The sequence below is a fragment of the Sorex araneus genome, chromosome 1, assembly GCF_027595985.1.
Source record: "Sorex araneus isolate mSorAra2 chromosome 1, mSorAra2.pri, whole genome shotgun sequence".
NCBI lineage: Eukaryota > Metazoa > Chordata > Mammalia > Eulipotyphla > Soricidae > Sorex > Sorex araneus.
The window spans coordinates 431,488,211-431,509,360 of record NC_073302.1 but is presented as its reverse complement, the minus strand read 5'-3'; the positions used below and the strand labels follow the sequence as shown (position 1 = coordinate 431,509,360).

General features: G+C 47.8%; 1 protein-coding gene across 2 annotated transcripts in view; it reads right to left on the bottom strand.

Moving 5' to 3' along the window:
* EXOC4 (exocyst complex component 4) overlaps positions 1-21,150 on the bottom strand; it is an 858,640-nt gene that overhangs the window by 788,821 nt on the left and 48,669 nt on the right. For both annotated transcript variants that reach the window (XM_004608252.3, XM_055133914.1), the window contains exon 3: positions 19,376-19,570. In XM_004608252.3, the coding sequence (XP_004608309.1) occupies positions 19,376-19,570 (195 nt within the window). The remainder of the gene's footprint in view (positions 1-19,375; positions 19,571-21,150) is intronic.

Below are 21,150 nucleotides of genomic sequence, written 5' to 3'. Positions count from 1 at the left end.
ATGCCTCAGAGACATAATAGTACACTGAAAGTCTTACAGTTTCCAAATGGACTTTGAAGAGAGCTGTTCACACTTTCTTGACAAAATTTAACTACACCTACCACCTTGTGAGAAAGATAGGGATGGTAACGGCTTATAGAAAAGCGTAGGAATAGGGATAAAAGAAAAACCTGCTTTGTTCCTAATACCACGATCCCTAAAATCCTCACTTCCCATCGGTGTCCCTAACGAGAGCCCTAAAAGTCAAGGTTTAAAATATGAGGGAAGAACCCACCCGGAAAGACATTCTCATTTAACAAGGGGACTGGAGCCCTGTGGCTTTCTCGTTGTATTTGTTGTATTTGGTTCTGGGACCCCAAAAGTTACAGGCCTCTGAAGAGTTGGCAAAGGAGGCCAGTGAGGCTCACTTAAGGCTCACACATATACAAATAATTTCAGCCCCTCCGCCAAGAGCCCCAAATCCATTAGAAACACTCGGCACTCACAGAGCTCTTTACCAGCTCGCACTGTCAAGATCCCACCATGGAGGGCGAGAGAAACAGGCAACCACGAAGAATCAGAAGGCGGCTGAAGCTCTGAGGAAACGGAGTTCTTTACCAAACACACACACACACACACACACACACACACACACACACACACACACACACACCTAGATCAATCTAATCACCGTGAATTTTTCTTTTTGAAAAGGAATGGTGGTAGGCCAAGAAAGTTTGGGACGATCCGCAGGATGGTGTGTGTGTGTATGGGTGGGTGTGTGGGTGTGCATGGGTGTGTGTGTAAGGGGAGGGGAGGTGGAGGGGTGCGCGAGAGAGAAAGATGATTTTATTTGAATCAGCTCCTAGGAACAGTAAATTGTTGCATTAGGGGGTGAGAGCCTGAATCAATGGTCAGAGATAGTCCAGAGGTAGGATGCTCGCCTTGCATGTGGCATTTGTTTGAGGGGCGATTTTTTTTTTCTTATTCTGGAGCCAAACCAGCCTGTGATCAGGGCTTACTCCTGGCTCTGTGTGAGTTCAAGCATCCATGAGTTTGGCCACTGAGAACCGTTCAGGCCAACAGTGACGGATGGAACGAAGGGGCCACAGGACGGTTGGTAATCAGTGACCATATTTTCACAGAGTTAGTCACACAGAAATCGTGAAGGGGTGGGGGTACACATAAGTGTGATTGAACATGATCATAACAATAGACATATGTAAATTCCTTCTTTCAGAGAAATTTCTTCTAGGAGATTAATTCAAGAACAAAATCTCATCTGGGTACTCAGCACTCTAGATTCTCACTAGGAGATTCGCTCATGGGTGGGATTCCATCTAAGGGTGCACTGCTTTCTCCTTTCCTTAACTGTAATCCCTTTAAACAATCATATTAAATTTACTTTATTACCAATATTTCTAGTCATCTTATATGAATATAGTAAGAGATGCCTTAAGCTTAAAGGGTGGCTCTTCCTGGGGACACCTCTCTATGTATCCCAGTCTACAGTCCTCGAGCCAGGTCAGTCTTTCCCAACCCCAGCAGGATCCTTATTCAGTTACTTCTTTTTGGGTAATGACAGACTTCGTTCCATGACCATGCTTTTAACTTACTATACTTCCGATGGTGCTTAGCCTGTCCCTTTTTTGGTGCTAGGGTCGCTTACAGGCTTACAGCTGCCCTGGGTCTATTCTTGTCCCTCTCCAGGACCCCCTTTTGGCATGTTAGGAAGTAAGGGCAACTGAGGTTTAAGTCAAGTAAATATGATGAATGCCCAGGAGTAAATATTATTTGGAGTCAGTTAACTCCCATGTTGCAAAAGCATAGCATTCATCATTGTAAGATTTCATAAATCTCAAACATGAAAGCTTTGTAACTGTATCTCATGATAGTTCAATAAAAAAAATAAAAAATAAAAATAAAGCATAGCATTAACTTTCTTCCTGTGTCTATACAAAAAGGATACTGCTCTAAAATAAACTATGCAAAGACATAAAGGAAAGAGAAAGGCAATATTTCACTTGCATCTACAAAAAAGATACAAAAGAGCCCCCAGAAGATCTAACCTACAGGTTACAATGTCTGATTTGGGGATATTTATGATAAACAGATAGGGAAAGATCACAAAGGAGAGGTTAGGAGTGCCTGCTGGAATTGGGTGTGCCTTGGGAGCACTGTGATGGGTGCAACTCAATGAACCTAAGCTCCCCACAGGAGAAGCACGGACAAACCAATGTTACCCGACAGCACTCAGGGATCACTCCTGGAGAAGCTCGAGGGACCATTTGGGGTGCCCGGGATTGAACCTGGGTCAGCTGTGTGCAAGACAAGCACCCTACTGGCTATACTACGACTCTGTCCCCAACAGACACTGATGTGATGCCCAGCATTGACTATGGCTCCCCACGAAACAGCAGAAGTGATCCCTGAGTACAGAGCCAGAAGGAGTCCCTGAGCACCACAGGATTTGAGCACCCAAAATAAAGTAGAACAACAGTATCTGACTTCTAAATCCATTTTCTTTGCCCTTTACCAAGCTGTATGTAGCAACCACTTGTCAATGAGTTTGAGTCCCAGTTTCAATCCATTATATCCCTGAAACAAGAGAGATCAAAAGCTGCTGCAAAGCCACAGGAACCAGAGCACCAAGATCACAGCTCTGAAGAGTGCCAAGCCAGACTACACTGAAGAGCCATTAAACAAAACTCACATGGAATATCTAATCAGGTTACAGAATCAGGACAAGCGTCCCATTTCTAGGGGCCAGATAGTACAGCAGGTGGGGCAACTGCCTTACACACAGCCAAACCAAGTTCAACCCAGCACACCCTGGAGCCTCACCAGGAGTGGTCCCTGGCTGCAGAGCCAGGAGTAAGCCCTGAGCACCACAGGTGTGGCCCAAAGACAACCCAAACAAGCGAGTAAAAAAAAAAAAAAGTCACATCATTCTCGGCACAGCTGGTAGGGCATCTACCTTGCACAAAGCTGACCTGGGTTCAATTGCTCCATCCCTCTCGGAGAGCCCGGCAAGCTACTTAGAGTATCTCACCCGCATGGCAGAGCCTGACAAGCTACCCGTGGCGTATTCAACATGCCAAAAAAGTAACAACAAGTCTCACAATGGAGACGTTACTGGTGTCCGCTCAAGCAAATCTATAAGCAACGGGATGACAGTGATACAGTGAGTGATCACTCTCATCAGCTCTATCTCAACACTGTGCATTGACAACAGGGTAGCCAAAAACACAAGGACACGAAAGGTATTAGCACCATCACTGTCTAAGGCTCTAAGGCAAACACTTGCTCTCTAGTTACTTAAGAGCTGGGTTGCATAGTTGGAAGCCTGCCTCACGAGCTGGGGGAGAAGGCAGCTGGAAAAGAGAAGGGACCACTAAGTCAATTTTTCAGGATAGGACATGTGTGCTGAAAGTAGACAAAGGACCAAACATGATGGCCTCTCAGTATCCATATTGCAAATCATAATGCCCCAAAGTGGAGAGAGAGTCTGAGAGAAACTATCTGCCACAGAGGCAGGGGGAGGGTTGAGAAGGTGGAGTGGGGGTGGGGATACTGGGGACATTGGTGGTGAAGAATATACACGGGTGGAGGGATGGGTGCTCAATCATTGCATGACTGAAACTGTAACCTGAGAGCTTTATAACTGTATCTCATGATGATTCAATAAAATAAAAAAAAGAGTTGGGTTGCATGAATTCAAGGGTGATTTGGCTCTATTTGCACAGCACAAGCTGTGCCCTACACCAGTGGCCTGCACTCCGAAACCACCCAGGGAACATAAGCAATTGCTGAAGCTAGGGCCCCACCCCTGAAGGTTTCGATTCAACTCCACCTGGAGCATGACTTGGACATCAAAATTCTAGAAAGATCCAATACAGTTCTGAGATCACTCCCTAGAGTCATAGGTGCCAACTGAAAGTTGCTGAACTTGCTGTGATTTGGTGCAATAAGTTACATTTCCATTTGCTGGAGAAAAGTAGCAAATTGGAGAGCAGATGAGAGGTTAATTTTTAAAACCATCAAAATTGATGGGGAAGAAATGACCAGAATTTTATATCAAAAAGACAGGCAGATGTCCAAAAGGCATATGAAAAAATGCTCTGCATGACTTATCATCAGGGAAATGCAAACAAAACTAATAATGAGCATTTTTAAGGACAAAATGCCACTGACCAAGCAAGTGGAAGCAGAGATAAACCAATGGGACTACATTAAACTGAGAAGCTTCTGCACCACAAAGAAAATGATGACCAGAATACAAAGACACCCCACATAGTGGGAGAAATTATTTGCCTACCACTCATCAGACAAGGGTGAATATCCAAGATACATAAAGCACTGGTAGAACTCTCCAAGAAAAAACACCCAACCCTCTCAAAAAATGGGGAGAAGAGATGAACAGGAACTTCTTCAAAGAAAGACAAATGGCCAAAAAAGCACATTTTAAAAAATACTCTATTATCACTAATCATCAGGGAAACACAAACCAAAGCAACAATGAGATATTACCCCATACCACAAACTGGCACTCATCAAAAAGAACCATCACGACCAGTACTGGCAGGGATGTGGGTGAAGAGAGATCCTCATTCACTGATCATGGCAATGTCCACTTGTACAGCTTTACTGGAAGACAATATGGATATTCCTCAAAAAACTAACAACTGAGCTTCCATATGACCCAGCAAGTCCACTCCAGGACCAAACTCCAAAGGCCCAAAAGCACAAATTAGAACAAACATCTGCACTGGCATGTTTAGTGAAGCACCATATACAAAGCCACAATATGGGAACAACCCAAATGCAACAGACATCTGCACTGGTATGTTCAGGGAAGCACCGTATACATAGCCACAGTATGGGAACAACCCAAATGCCCATGGACAGATGACTGAATAAACCAACTATGGTACACGTACACAATAGAATACTATGCAGCCTTAAAAAAAAAAAGATAAAGTCAAATTTGCTGCAGGATTTTATATAATATAAAGCACTGGTAGAACTCTGTAAGGAAAAAAAAACACCTGACCCTTTTTAAAAATGGGGAGAAGAGATGATCTGGAGAGCATCCTGTTGAGTGAAATAAGCCGACAGAAAGTAACATACTCAGATCATCTCTCCAATAGTGGGATATAAAGAACCTCACAGGGGAATATCAAACACCCGAAGGCAAAGAAACAAAGAGAAGGAGAACTGGTCTTCAGTAGGAAGCGTGACGCTGGGGCAGGAGTGAAGGGGCTAAGTTCAGAAAGGAAACACTAGGGCAAGAGGGGAGAAGAAAAGTTCCTGCCTCAGAGGTAGGGCAGGGGTGGGAAGGAAACTAGGGCACTGGTGAAGGGAATGGTGTTGGAACAACCTACACCTGAAACTCACTCATGAGCATCTTCGTAACTTTGGAATTCATGGTGATTGGATTTAAAACAAAACAAAAAGAAAAAACACCAACATTGAGCTATCACCTCACACCAGTGAGACCGGCACACAACACAAAGAACAAAACAACTAGCGTTGGCGGTGAGGTGGGGGGAAAGGGACCCTCGGTGACTGCTGCTGGGAATGTTGACTGCTCCAGCCTTTTTAGAAAACAAGATGGATACTACTCGAAACACTAGGAAGTGGGGCTGGAGCGACAGCACAGCGGGGAGGGCGTTTGCCTTGCACGCGGCAGACCCGAGTTCGATGCCCAGCATCCCATATGGTCCCCGAGCACCGCCAGGAGTAATTCCTGAGTGCATGAGCCAGGAGTGACCCCTGTGCATCACCGGGTGTGACCCAAAAAGAAAAAAAAAAACAAAACCACATGACCCAGCAGGATCTACCCAAGGATCCAAAGACTCCATTTAGAAAAGCCATCTGTACCCCAATCTTCGCCGCAGCACTACACAGCCCAAATCTGGAAGCAACCCAAGTGCCCGAGATCTGCTGTCCAGAGCAAACGACTGCAACATACACACAGTGGAAAATATCACTCAGCCGTCAGAATGAAATCTGCGGGCTCGCGGATGGCACTGGAGAGAGGGAGGGAAAAGCTGGAACGCTGAGCGCCCGGTGAAACGTGAGTTTAGTCGGGCACTTGAGGTCTCACCCACTGAACAGGGAGGCAATCAAAACAGGCCGGGGGGGATCTCTCGGGCGTGGGAAGTAACAGCGGATAGGAGGAAGCCTCCAGCACCCCAGGCAAGTGGCCAATCACAGGCAGGGCTCGCAGGGCTGGACAGATGGCAGCATGCAAGCAGGGCCGGCTGGCCCGAATGGCAGCAGACGCAGGCAGGGCTCAAACTCCGGTGACAGACACTGAGTAGACAGTGAGAGACACCGTGCACGGGAGTCTCACCCCTTACACACACACACACACACACACACACACACACACACACACACACACACACACCGTGGTCGGAGGCCTGGAAAGCCAGGACAGCCTCAAACACAGCACGGGGGTCTCACCAGCTGCCACATAACCAGGGGCAGAAGCTAGTAAAGCCGGACAGCGGGGTCGAGGGTCAGGACCTTTCCCGCGACAGGATTTCAGACTGGGGAAGCGTGCACTGGACAGAGGGCGGCACATGGACCAGAGCAGGAAGGACATGGAGGTGACCAGGCCGTCATGCGTGTGCGGGATGGGACCTAGGAAGCCGTACACGGGCCCGGGACAGCATCGGGACAGGACCAGTGATGTCACGGATGCGGGTGTCAAGGAGAAGCCTTGGGGGTCTGGGCAGGGGCCAGATCCATCTATTTGAACTGCACAATACACCCCAACTTCCTCTTAAAACCTTCCACGTTTTGCACGTGAATCCACTTTTGTGGAAAACCATGTCACGCTGGGAGAAGCCAGTCGGAAGGAGAGGGACAGACACACAATGCTGGCCCTCGCTGGCAGGAGATGAGCAGGGGATTAACAAATTGAGGACAACAAACTGACGACCTAGGAAGCTCATCACAGGAGGGGGGAGGGCCTGTGGGGGGGACCACGGGGATAAGGGTGGGGGGAAGTGGACATCGGGATGGAGGGGGTGCTGATGGGGCAGTACCTGGGTGAAACCCTGCTAATAACCGTCTATAAACCATGATGCACAAAATTAGAAAATAAAAAGAAACTAAAGAAGTCTTTGGTGTGTTTAAAGGAAAATAAAGTCTTCATGGCCTTAAAAAAAAAATCATAAAAATAAACAGGAAGAACCTGCGCCTACCAAATAGTGTGGCTAAACAACTCCCTCCAAAAGCAGGAACTAGAGCAATAATATAGTGGATAGGGCAATGCCTTGCATACAACCAACCATGGTTCTATCCCTGTCACCCCGTAGGGTCCCCTAGCACTGCCAGGAATGATCCCTGAGTACAAACCCAGAAGCTCTTAGTTAGCAACGTTGGGTGTGGACCAAAACCAAACAAATATGTAGCTAGGGGCTGGAAGGAAGCTAAGCAGTAGAGAACTTGCCTTGCAGGTAGGTATGAAGCCCTGGATTCAATCCTTGGCACCACATGCATGCAAAAATGAAAAAATAAAAGCACTGAGAAGTAGGCAATAGCACCTGGAAAAAGTATGGAATTTTTTTTTTTTCTAGAAGAAAAAAAAAAATGTTGCCACACTAAGCCTACTTAACTTTGGACAAAAAAGTCAAGGTTACTCAATGAATTTTTTTTTCATCACTTTGTTCTCAGCTTTCACTAAATCTTTCTGAAAAGAGGATCAGACACAAGTGCTTGAGGCAGTGAGGGTCCCAAATGAAGCTAGAAGCACTCCCACTGACCTCCCTTCTGAAACAGCAAAGCTGCCCACGCACCCTCTCCCCCCACAAGGATCCTGGATCCCACTCCCACCTCTTTCTTACTGTACTGATCAGAGATCACTTGTTCATCATTTCTCCCTCTTGCTTATAGCTCTTCTGAGGCCAAGGTCACCTTCACAGTACACACATCAGCAACAGAAGCCAGCATGGGCCGCCAGCCAGGGCATCTGCCTTGCATGTGGCCAGCCCAGGTTGGATCCCTGGCATCCCCCGAGCACTGCCAGGAGTGATACCTGAGTGCAGAGCCAGGAGGAACCCCTGAGTACTGCTGGGTGTGGCCCCAAAGCAAAACAAAATGAAAAACAATGAAAGCAAGCAATAAAGGCACTTGTGTGTCTATCAAAACTGGGGGAGGGCGGGGGTCAGGAGAGACAGTACGGAGGGCAGGGCACACTTGGCGTGTACACGGCCGGCCCTGGTTGACTTCCCAGCACCACATACGACCCCCTGAGCCCCACCAGGAGTGATTCCTGAGTGCAGAACCAGGACTAAGCCCTGAGCACAGCTGGGTGTGGCCAAAGTGCCCCCACCCCCCAAAAAAAAAAAAACTGGAGGGGATTCTTTCCTGAAAATTTTTTAGTATGGAATATTGACGTGGGCCTTTACAATCAGTATTCTACACAGGAACAAATGGGTTTTAATAGTGATTAGTTCACTATTGATCACTGATACATGTATATTTTTTGTCCTGCTGTGGAGAAATCTATAGGAAAGATTGAAATATATTTACAGAGTCATTGAGCCACTTTCAAGTTAAGTCCAATAAGTTCACAAGAAAGTCTCGGCTCCTGGTATTTATAGAGCTGACCCCTTAATACCATTCCCAGGGTTGTGATGAGGAGGGGCGAAAATCATTAAAGTCCTGTGAATTATGAGAAACATTTGTGCAAAACAAATGTTTTGGTCCCTTTTTCTCATGGGTACATTGATTATTAAACAAAACAGCCGATGTACGATCACCGTTTGCCTACCTATAAGAGCAAAACTGACTCTCTCACCGTTCCTGGTCCTGCAAGCTTCCCACTGACAGAAAAACTTGATTAATATCCAGTAGCCTGGCAAAGTCTCCTGCCCCCGTGCCCAGCTGTCTTCACTGGGGCACCTCGGAAGGGGGTGGGTTGAGGTTCCCTCCCCACCCTGAGCAGAGCCCTGGCAGCCAAAGACCTCCAGAACCCAGTCACAACCATGCTCAAGGCCACTCTCCACACATTCAGATGAGCCTCACTCATGAGGGAACCCACAGAGGAACCCAGGTGTGTGGGACCTGGGGCTGAGATCTCCAAGCCTCCTCGGATCAGGACTGGGCCTACTCCATCCAAACCCATTTTCCAATAGCTAGGCAGTCACACCCTCAAACTGTCCCCGGCACCCTGGAATCTCATCAATGGCCAAGATCCAGAGACTATAAAACAATGCTCCCCGAAGCTCTTCTTGTCTAGTTCTCCCTCTAAGAGAACCCGGCAAGCTTCTGAGAGTTTTCCTGCCCACACTGACAAGCTCCCTGTGGCGTATTCCATATGCAAAAAGAAAAAAACCAGTAACAATGATGGGTCTCATTCCCCTGACCCGGAAAGAGCCTCCAATGTGGTACCATGGGGAAGGATGAGTAAAGAGAGGCTGCTAAAATTTCGGGGACGAATGGAAACATTACCAGTGCCCACTCGAGCAAATCGATGAATAACGGGATGACAGTGATACAGTGCTACAGTGTATCCAGTAGCCTACCATTCAAATCAACAATTTGGAGATGCTTCCAACCCCCCACCAACCCCAACCCCATAACTACCTTCTTCTTAATTATGCTGCTTAGAAGAGGAACAGATCCCATTAACGAAGTGTAGGTCTGGCAACAAGCTGACCCGTGCCCAATCACACCGTCCACCCTGAGGCAGCCACGGATGCTATGAACAGGTCCCTGATGCGGCCTGAGGGCAGAATCTGAAATGATCCATGCTCAGCCCACCCGATACAAAAACGAACAGTGCCATCTTGCTCTCACATGTAAGAGTTGGCCAGCCGGGGGCTGGAGTGATAGTACAGCGGGTAGGGCGTTTGCCTTGCACACGGCCGACCTGGGTTCAATTCCCAGCATCCCATATGGTCTCCCAAGTGCTGCCAGGAGTAATTTCTGAGTGCAGAGCCAGGAATAACCCCTGTGCATTGCAAAAAAATAAATAAATAAATAAATAAATAAAGCAAAAAAATAAAAATACATAAATAAAAAGCAAAATAAATGAAAATGAGTAGGCTGGGGCTGGAGCGATAGCAGAGTAGGTAGGGCATTTACTTTGCACTCAGCCAACCAGGGTTCGATTCCCAGCATCCCATATGATCCCCTGAGCACTGCCAGGAGTAATTCCTGAGTGCAGAGCCAGGAGTAACCCCTGTGCATTGCTGGGTGTGACCCAAAAATCGGAAAAAAAAAAAAAAAGAGTGGACTGGCCTCATTTTCTGGAGGAAAAATAAAACCAAATCCAGGGCTGGAACGATAGCAGAGCGGGTAAGGCGTTTGCCTTGCACGTGGCTAACCCGGGTCTGAATCCCAGCATCCCGCCATATGGTCCCCCAAGCACTGCCAGTAGTAATTCCTGAGTGCAAAGCCAGGAGTAACCCCTGTGCATCGCCGGGTGTGACCCAAAAAGCAAAAAAAAAAAAAAAAAAAAAAATCAAATCCTAGCTCTGCAGGAATCCCTCTGACTGTTATGAAACATTCACTGACCCGTCAAGGAGGGAGATGGGGGCCGAGTGGCTCCACGGCAGGGCCAAGGAGAATGGAATCAAAGACACCTGCGCTGGGAATGTGGCTCCACGGCAGGGTGCCGGCCTGGCGTGTGTGAGGTTGTAGGTTTGATCCCCGGCAGGGCAGAAATGGTTACCCTGAGCAGCCCCGCTGCTCCACACAAGTCTAGCTGGGTGAGCTTTTTGGGCTGTAGCACAAAAAGGGTGTGTAGCAACCACACCCTTCCCCGCTGCACTCAGAATCACACGCTATCTCCCAGCACTGGCTGCACTGCGTGTGCGGCAGAGACAGAACAATACCTTGTTTCCTTCCTCCAAGGACCCTCGGGAGCGTGTCCTTTGCTCCACTCCCAACTTTCAGCCGCCTCAGCGTCACTGGTCAGCCCCGAGTGCGCTCGTCCGGGCGTGTGAGGACTCAACACAGACCCAGCTGACCCACACCCAAACCCACTGCTGAGGAGCTGGCAAACTGCAAGGGCTGACAACGCACTTCAAATACGGCATCGGAGAAAACGACGCACTTAACTAGCTACCTTAGAGGCGGGAGAGTGCAGTGGTTAGAGTGCAGGGCTGGCATGTGTATCCGACCCAGGTTCGATCCCAGTACAGGGTTCCCCAGGTCCTGCCAGGTGTAGCCCTGGGGTAGGGTAGCCTGGTGACCTGGAGGTCCCCAGCACCACAGGGCGCTGAGCCCCTCCTCCTCGGGCCTTAGTACTCAACAGCCAGGCGGGTTGGCTAAAAACTGCAGGTGGAGTCCCCGGGCCTCTTGAGCACTGCAGGGGAACCGCCTAAGCCCCCAAAATAAAAACAGAAAAGCAAGTCAATACGGAGCTGCCTGACTGGCGAGATCCACATTTTCTCCATGTTTAAGTGAAACAGTTCCTCCGCTCCTCTCAACAAAGCACTCTGGGATCCTTGGGAAGACGGCAGCTACATAAATACGTTATTATTACAATTACCCTAACAATCCTTACATCTGACTACACAGATATGGATTTTGCTTTAAAAGGCATGGAAATAGGGGGAAAAAAATTTTTAAAGATAAAATGACTAAGAGACACTCAAAATCTCTACCATCTCAGAAAGACTTCAAAATGAAAAAAAAAAATTATTTTAGTCACAAGCCTTGTGACTGTCAGCTAAAGTGCTTCAAAACTACTCACAGTGGCTTGGTTTCCACTGATTGAATGCAATTATGAATTGACTTCTAGGGGTGGATGAATCAGAACTCATGTAAGTGGTTTTTCAAAGCTCATCTGTGCCATTTTAGTTTCAGGTAGACTTTCACAAAAATTTTCCTTTAAAAAAAAAAAGTTCATGGAAATACTATCATGAAATACCTTCCCAGTTAGTGCATGCCACGGGGAAGAAGCTGCTATTCTTGTATTAATCATTCTTCCCAGAATTAATCAGTCATCGTACATTAGAACCAGCAGCTGGAGTGTTTTGAGTGATAATGAAACCTGTAACAAGGCATCTTCAGCCGTCTTTTTGAGACAATAAGGGAATTAAAATTTCAATTTAAATGCAGAGGTCTGAAACACGCTTCACTGGCAAAATTACTTCAATTAATGTGAGTGGAATACAAAGGACAGACTGCAGAAATGTGATGCAGCAACCAGAAATTATGTCATTAATGTGCTTGCATCCGCTGCACACAATGACTGCAAAGGTCTCATTTAAACCGTACGTATCACGAAGCTACAGGCTACGGTATTAATCAAGGCGCCGGTTGCAACGTGACGGATGCGGGCCCCTAGTTGGGCCCCTTCTAGCTCCTCAGCAGCCAGCAGCAGCTGTTCGAGGGGTCGAAGGAAACAAAAGGACAGACCCATGTGCAGATATTCCGCATCGTGACAAGTTAATTATTTCACGTGATGCTCGGGTTATCATATCCCAAGAAGAAATAAGGAGGCCATCGAAGGGGCCTGACTCCAAAGCTATCAGGCCCGTCTCGGGGTGAACCAGCAATCGCAAGAGCTGATGCATTTACTCAGGATGGAGCCGCCTGCGTAGGAATGATGAGATGACTTAGACAAGTGCACCCAGCCCCGGGCGGAAACACACAATGTTTCCATAGCCACGCCCAAGGGAAGCAGGGGGGCTGAAGACCAGATGGTCTGGGCCTCACTTTTCCAGGATGTCTTTTAGTAAAGACTCAGTTTGTTTCTAGTAACACAGAACCATGGGAAAACATATCATCATCATCATCATCATCATCATCCCGTTGATCATCAATTTTCTCGAATGGTCTCAGTAACGTCTGCATTTGTCCTAGCCCTGAGATTTTAGAAGCCTCTCTTTACACATCCTCATCCTCTCTTTACTTGTCCTTCCCCATGGTGCCGCATTGGAGGCTCTTTCAGGGTCAAGGAATGAGATCCATCATTGTTACTGGCTTTGGCATATGAATACGCCATGGGGAGTTTGCGAGGCTCTTCCATGTGAGCAGGAAACTCTCGGTAGCTTGCCCGGTTCTCCCAGAGAGAGAACCAGGTAGTAAGATATCTTCCAGAGCTTTGTTTTATAGTCTCTGGATGTTGGCCGTTGATGGAATTACACGGAGCCAGGGGCAGTCCCTGGGTGTGACCACCTAACTACTGTGAAAGGGGGAATATGGGCAGAAGAGGTCCAGTCCCGATCCAAGCAGGCTTGGAGGTCTCAGCCCCGGGGCTCACACACCTGGGTTCCTCTGCCGGTTCCTTCATGCATGAGGCTCGTCCGAACGTTTGGAGAGGGGCCTTGAGCATGGCTGTGGCTAGGTTCAGGAGGTCTTCGGCCTCAGGAGCTCTGCTCGGGGTGAGGAGAGAAACTGAGGCCCACCCCGTCCGAGGGGCCCCGGGGAAGACAACCAGGCAAGGGGGCAAGAGACTCTCTGCCAGGAAAACACAACATGATTTTTTTCACAGAAACGTCAATGAGACCACGGCAAAGAGGACTTGACTCCTCATCCTTAAATACAAAATACAAAGGACAAAGTAAAGGTGATTTTTTTTTTCAACCTGTTGAACACACCTTAAAGTTTAGATCCACAGAATCTTCCTAATGCCAACACCCCAGATCCTGCAAAGGAATGTCCTCATCTGTAAGATGGGTATCAGAAATCTCTCTGAGGGACGCTGCAAGAACTAAGCATGCTAGCAAGCGTACTTAAAATGGCACCAATGTTCATTAGTGGGTGGGCATTTGGGCTGTTTCCATATCTTGGCTACCTTCCTCAGTGCTGAGGTGAGTGTGCTGCTGGATTTATGTGTATAAGAAGCCACCACTGACAGCACTGTAAAGCACAGAATGGCAATTTTTTAAAATAGCACCAACACAAAGCAACACTCAGTATACATTAGATATTCTGAGATTGGCTTAACAGTTCATTTGTGTGTGTGTGTGTGTGTGTGTGTGTGTTAGTGGGGAAACTTTCCCTTAGACAACTTTGGTGAAGAGCTTTATCGTGTCTCTCTAGGTCTTGAACCTCCTGAACAGTACTGGAACTGAACCTTCACTCTCACATTTACTTCCTCAAATACTCACGTTTCAGTTGTGTCGTGTTTGTTCTCCTATACAAGTCACGGACACACTCAGATGGCGTTTCCACTGAAGACCAAGACGCAGTATCTCTGATTTCTCTGTACTCAGGGAAATTCCTCTCCTACAGCACTGGGAGGGTTGACATGAACCCCAAGCATGCCTGGTTCCTTTCTGACTACAACTAATTTCATGTGTCCGACTGTGGTCCATCCCACTGCACAGCTGCCCCTGGCGTGGATCAGCCTCACAGTGGACTCAGGGCCTAGCCTTTGCCTTCTGCTCATGCAACCTTGTTGACCTCTCGATTACAGGGTTGATTCTGGGATGATTTTTTAAATTAAAACCGAGGCGTTACTGTTATGGGGGTGGGCTGGTGTGGTGAGGGCTGTTATGGGGAGCAGAGACTGGGAGGGGTAGCCACCCCAAAGCTACGTGTGGCCTACAAGGCTCTTGATTTGTCCAACATCCCAATGTTTGGGACGGATCTGCGCCAGGAGTCATCTGGGTAAATGGTCTGTTCAAATATTGCCCCCCAAAATACAGAAACCAGCAAAGCTTTCCACTGCGGGGAGTGAGTGGGGGACGGGAGGAAAAGAAACCACACATCGAGTCAAAGGAGAAAACTTAGTCCGATGGAGGATATGCCTATTTCTCTGATTGGGAGAGGGAACTCATTGCCAGAGTTTCCCGGTGGCCAACGGCCTGTGAACTGTAACCGCAGGAGGTGCACGGTGCTGGGCGCGGGGCAAAACAGAAGAGCTCAGGGAGAAGCCTGGTGACCCACGCCCGCACACAAACCACGGCAAGTCTGTCAAAACCAGCACATGCCACTTGCGAGAACAAGAGGAAAAGTATCTGCCCAAGGATTTGTTTCTACTGGGGACGGTTGGGGGTGGTGTCAAGCGATGCTCGAGGGGGCCCAGGGTTCCTCCTAGTTAGACTCAGGCAACCAGGCACACGGCTGAGTGAGATGCTGCCCCAACCTGGTGGTACCCTGGCAGTGCTCGGGAACCTCCAGGGCGACACTCAGTGATGCTCGGGAGGCCATGGGGTACCAGGGATCAAACCCTGACCAGGTGTTCTAACCACAAGAAAACACACATTCTTTAAAAGGAAGAGAGAAACATCCAGCTATGTGGGACTTTCAGAGACTTGAAGCAATACCAGCTAAGTGTAAAAAGATCCTCTGCTAGGTAGACGGGATTGGGTGTGGTTCAGGGACTAGAACATCAATTTAAGACAAGAACCCTATCGTGTTGCTATATGTCTGCAACAAATGGCTAGAAAATCAAATCAAAAACTACACTTTTAGAGACTTGAGAGATAGTACAGTAGGTAAGGTGCTTGCCTTGCAAGTGGCTGACCCAGGTTCAAATCCTGGAAGGTTTCAAACCCATGTGGTCCCCTGAACCTGTCAGAAGTGATCCCTGAGCACAACCAGGCGTGACCCCAAAACAAGACAAACTGAAAACTACAGTTTTTAAAAACCAAAAAAGTGACAACCAGAAATATATTTAACAAAATAAAATTCATGTAGTACCTCTACAGAATACTGTCACCACAAAGTTCTTCACTTATATGTACATGTAATGACATCAATGAAAGAGACACAGCCTGTTCACCGAAACATTCAGGATCCAAGGATGAAGTGCTCAGAAATGTAATCAAAATCCCATCACAGTTTTGATGGAACTTAACAAGTTGACACTGAAATACATCTGGAGAAGCAAAGGGTTGAGGAGCAAGTGCGGGAGTATTTCACCTGCTATCAAGACACGAAGTGACAGCGACTGAAATGGCAGGGCTTTGGTGCAGATACAGAGAACAACCCACCAAAAGAAAGAGCTCGGAAACAGACCAGCCACACATTTATGAAAATTGTTAGGTGAGCAAGACGGCATCGTGCAAGCAGTGGGAAACTGGTTCAAAAATGATCTGAGACAAGTGACTGGTAGATAGACAAGATTAAAATTTAAGAGATTGAAATTAGGCTCCAAACTTATATATAAATACCACATATAAAGATTCTCAGTGGTGGGGCGGGGGGGGGGGGGAAACTCCAAACAATAATAGTGAGTTTTTTGTTGAAAAATTGAATGTAATCAAAGTAAAGAGAAAGTAAAGTGAAATTTATCAGCTACACAGGCGGGGTGGGGGGCTGGGGTGGGGTGGGGGGAAGGTTTACTGTGGTTCTTGGTGGTGGAATACTGGTGAAGGGATGGGTATTCGAGCATTGTGTAATTGAGACTTAAGCCTGAAAGCTTTGTAACTTTCCACATGGTGATTCAATAAAATAAATTTAAAAAAACAAATAAATAATTTTAAAAAAAATAAAGATTCTCAGTGGATAAATAACAAAAGCAGTTCACATTCCAACTCTGGAAAAGAATTCATTAAGATGAAATAGCAAAAGAAAAGCACTGTGAAATTATTGGTTTACCATATTAAGACTTTATAACAACAACAACAACAACAAAGTATCAACAAAGTAAAAAGATAAACCACAAACTGAGAAAAGGTATTTACAATCCACTAATGAAAGACTAGTCTTCGGAATATGTAAAGAACCTCAAACAGAAGAAACGTCTAGAAAATGCATCTCATCATTGAAGGTGTCCACTCTTCCCCCACACACACTCCTCCCCAACTCACAGTTCATTTAGAACTGGTGAACACAGCACCCAGCGGGCAGAAGATAGGTGAGACTCCATATGGGGGGCGGGGAGGTAGGGTGCCAAGGGCAGGAGACAGGAGACACACACTCTCCATGGACCCACACCCCTGCTCTCACCACCGCCAGCTTCTTCAGCTAACAGGAAGGATCTCACCACTCAAGATTCATCGCGACTCTTCCCCTTGAAAACCAGAGACTGGAGCCGGCTCCCCTTCTCCCCTAGCCCCAAACCTGCGCACACGTGAATGGAAAATGTCTACGATGAAGAATGCATGAGGAATGAACATACAGGTGACGTTATGAATAATGCAGTTGTTAAACCTAAGTTAGAGCTGAACTGCTTGCAACCCAGAATTTTAAGTTGTATTTAATGAGATCCTCAAGAAAAAAAAAATAACAATAACCTATTTTTTAAACATGTGGCACTAGTTAAATGCTGGTCTTCTGAAAGAAATCATGATTCAGAGATGTGTATGTGCTGCACAAATACATATGCAAGTTTATCTATTTGAATTATGGGATCTTGATAACTGAGCATGTGCATAAATTCTTTTTGTTTGTTTGTTTGTTTGTTTGTTTGGCTCCACCTGGATGTACTCTGGCCTTTCTCCTGGCGAGGTGCTCAGGGTTCACTCCTGGCAGGCCTCAGGGAACCACATGGAATGCCAGGGACTGAACCCAGAGTGGATGGTCAGTCGCTGGGTCAGTGAGTCGATCAATGGCATTAAGGGCAGATGTCCTACCCGCTGCACTATCGCTCTGGCCCCCCATGTGCAGACATTCTTAATGCTGAAACAAACAAAAAAATTGCTGAAAGATGACAAATTTGTTTCTGCTAAACACCAATACTGCCATTAAGGAAGATGTCACTATGAAAGACACACTGGAAATAGCCAGCTCTTCCGCTACTTTTAAGAAAAAAGAATTACTAAGCTCCTTCCCTTAGATCACGGTGGGAAACGTCTGGCCCACCGGCCCTAGAAGACCCTAAGATCACACGGTCTGGCTCTGATGCGCAAGCCTGCCAGCACTGTGTAGCCTGAGAACGATGCTAAAACATTCCAATGGCCTTGACAGAAAAACGGTCCCACATCCCACATCCCCTGCTCTAGAGAAATGGACTCTTAACCTAACCATGCCTGCCTACATACATGATGGCACTTCACGGCACACCTCATTGCCTTATTTCCAAGTTTCCTTAAATGCTTCCCTGCAAAATCTTCTTGGAGTTGTAAATGAATTAGAACCACGTGGGTCTTAACCTCTTTCCCGAGCCCCTGCAAGTCTTCTCTGTGTTGCCAATGTTACAGTCGATCCCATTTGGGGAGACAAAGTCAGGAGGCCTCTAGAGCTATCACGGAAAGGAAAATGCACCGGTAAGTCCCTGAGAGCTTCTGCAGTCAACTGAGCAAGACTGAAAAGTGGGGTGCGCGTGCAGAGGGAGAGAGGCAGCTACAGCCGTCCTCTCCCGGAGCGCCCAGCCCAGCGTTAGGGAGCAAGAGGCCAAATTTCTCCTTTTTTTTTTTTAAATCCCTTGGCACAGAGTCACCCACTGCAACCTTGTCTGCATTTTCATTCCGATTTCCAAAGGCAGCGCAACACAATGGACCGGGAGAGAAGCTGACCGGGTGCTCCTTCCTTCCAGAGCCACCCCGCCCCAATCACGGTCTTTCTTATCAGTATGAAGGAGAAAATAAAGTGCGGCTATAAAAATTCCTCCGGAGAGTTTGTGGAATATCAAGTCTATCATCTCCCAAAAGTTCTCTCTCAGGCAGACTGCATTCTTTGAAAGAGAATTCATTAACCATTCTTCCTCTGGAGCTTAGCAAACACGTCAACCACAGCTTAAAGGGCAGGCAGTACATGCTCTGCCCAAAGTGTGTGTGGGGGGGGGTTGCATCCCTGACACCTCATGCCCCCACCAAGCCCTCCAGCACTGCCCGGCATGACCCAGAAAAAAAGAACAAAACCACCTCTCATTACCTTCAACACGACTTGAATACTGGTTTGTTACCACTATACTTTTTGACAGGTTTTTTTTTTTTGGGGGGGGGGGTTTATTTTCAGGTCACACTCAGGAGTTACTCCTAGCTCTGCACTCAGGAATTACTCCTGGCAGTGCTCAGGGGACCTATGGGATGCTGGGGATAGAAGTCGGGTTGGCCGTGTGTAAGACAACCTACCCACTGTACTACCCCTCTAGCCCCTACATTACTTGCCTTCCTACCAAAGGCAGACAATCACTGTCACTGTCACCGTCATCCCGTTGCTCATCTATTTGCTCAAGCGGGCACCAGTAATGTCTCCATTGTGAGACTTATTTTTACTGTTTTTGGCATATCGAATACACCATGGGTAGCTTGCCAGGCTCCACCGTGCGGGAGAGATACTCTCGGTAGCTTGCCAGGCTCTCTGAGAGGGACGGAGGAATCGAACCCAGGTCAGCCACGTGCAAGGCAAACACCCTACCCACTGCACTATCACAATACTTAAATATTATCTGTCACCGTTTTAAACGCAGGAATTAAGGGCATCGGCCCAGAGTCCACCTGCAAGGGGCTCAGAACCCAGAAAGGCCACGTATGGCAGGGACGTGAAGTCAGACACGCCGAGGGCGGGGCCAGGGAGGCGGCTCTCTTACCAGCATGTCGGTGGCACTGAGGTAGTGCTTGCTGGCCATGCACTGCTCCAGCTTCTGAGGCACCTGCTTGATGTTCTCGATTTCATCCAGCAGGTTCAGGACGTGCTTGTGCTCGATGCCCTCGATCCACAGCTTCCGGAGCTCGTCCCGCTTGCAGTGCAGCAGCATCTTGCACGAAAGCAGGTTCTCCTTCACCTGCAGGGAGACACGATTGTGCCCTGGGTCAGTGCGCAGACAGCCCAGCCTCCCCGCCCCCCTCACGCGGGCTCAGAGCTCTCCACCGGCGCCCCTGCACTCAGGTCCCTGGCCAGTCGGCTGGCAAAACCCGCACCCTGGTCCTGACAGCGCCACCTCCCGGGGCAACGTCTCGCCCCCCAAACGAGAGACTGACCCTTCACCCGACCTCTGGGTGAATCTAAAAACAAAATGACGCAGGGGAGAGATGACCGTGGAAATACAAAGGCACAGATGGCAGGCCACGCATCTCCAAGGGACTGGCTGACTTGAGATTCCCCGGCGCCCTGCCTCTGTCTGTCCTGGGTTGGGGACAGGTCCTTTGGGCGATCCATCTGGAACCCGAACATCAACTAAGGCTTCCAACCAAGGGGCGGGGCATTCATCCTGACGGACTAAAAGGGAAAGTCCGTCCATTCAAAGATACCCTTGAAATAAAAGGCATTAGGATGGGCCAGTGATTATTTCTGCCTTGCATTTTGAAATTCAGACCCTGACTTATGCAGTCTGCAGTGTTCTCACAGACCTACAGAGTGCAACGGCCTGATGCTGACGCACCTTGACAAAACAAGAGGCAGGAAGAGAGGAACAGACAGGGAGCGAGCAACATGGACGCTGGAAGCGCACTTCCATTCTCTGCCCAGACCCCAAACAGCCTATGCTTACACCATGCAGACAGGAACAGCACTGAGGCCTCTCACAACCCACCAGTGATTTTCACGGACTTTTAGCAAAACGTAACACGTATTTTTATTTTGATGAGAATTTGATGTGTGCCCACAGTTTTGTTTTGTGGTGAATCTGCCAGAATACATCTCAGGTGTGCCAACTGATGCGGCACTTCAGCAACGGGAGCCGGGGGGGCATGCCTGAAAAGTCCAGATTGCCCTTCATATGAATATCCCCAGAGATGCTGGAACCCTGCATGTCACTGGCCATTTAAAATCTAAATTAACCGGTCATGAGCCGGAGACTCATCAATAAATCTCGAAAGAGATCAACAAGCTGCAGAGAGGCTTCCGGACCATGAGTCTGGCTGAGTCTCAGTCAGGGCACCCAGAGCAGGGTGGGTGAGCCCACCACCCACCTACACAGTGTCCCGGCAGCTGAAAACATCCACACTCCACCATTGCTGCCATGCTCATGGCCAGCCTCCAGAGATTGGGGACGAGTCTCATCCAGGAATGAATCTGTTGAAAAACTCAGGTTTTATGGGTTTTGTGACCGAAATCTCCAGGCTCCCACGGAGCTGGGGATGGGCAACCTCCCCCAATTTCCCTGTTCTTCAGGGAGCCTGGCAGTCACACCCATAAACTGCCTCTGGTGCCATCTAAGCTCATTAATTGGCCATGACTCAGAGACTCACAAATAAATCTGGAAAGAGATCAACAAGCTGCAGAGATGCTTCGAACTCCAAAGTCACCATCCAGTTAAAAATTTAACTCCAGCTCTATCACCCCATTCCAAATTTAGAATTCCTAGACATCTCAAATTCTACACCACTGGTGTACTAGGAGTAGCACACCACTTTGGATTGGGAT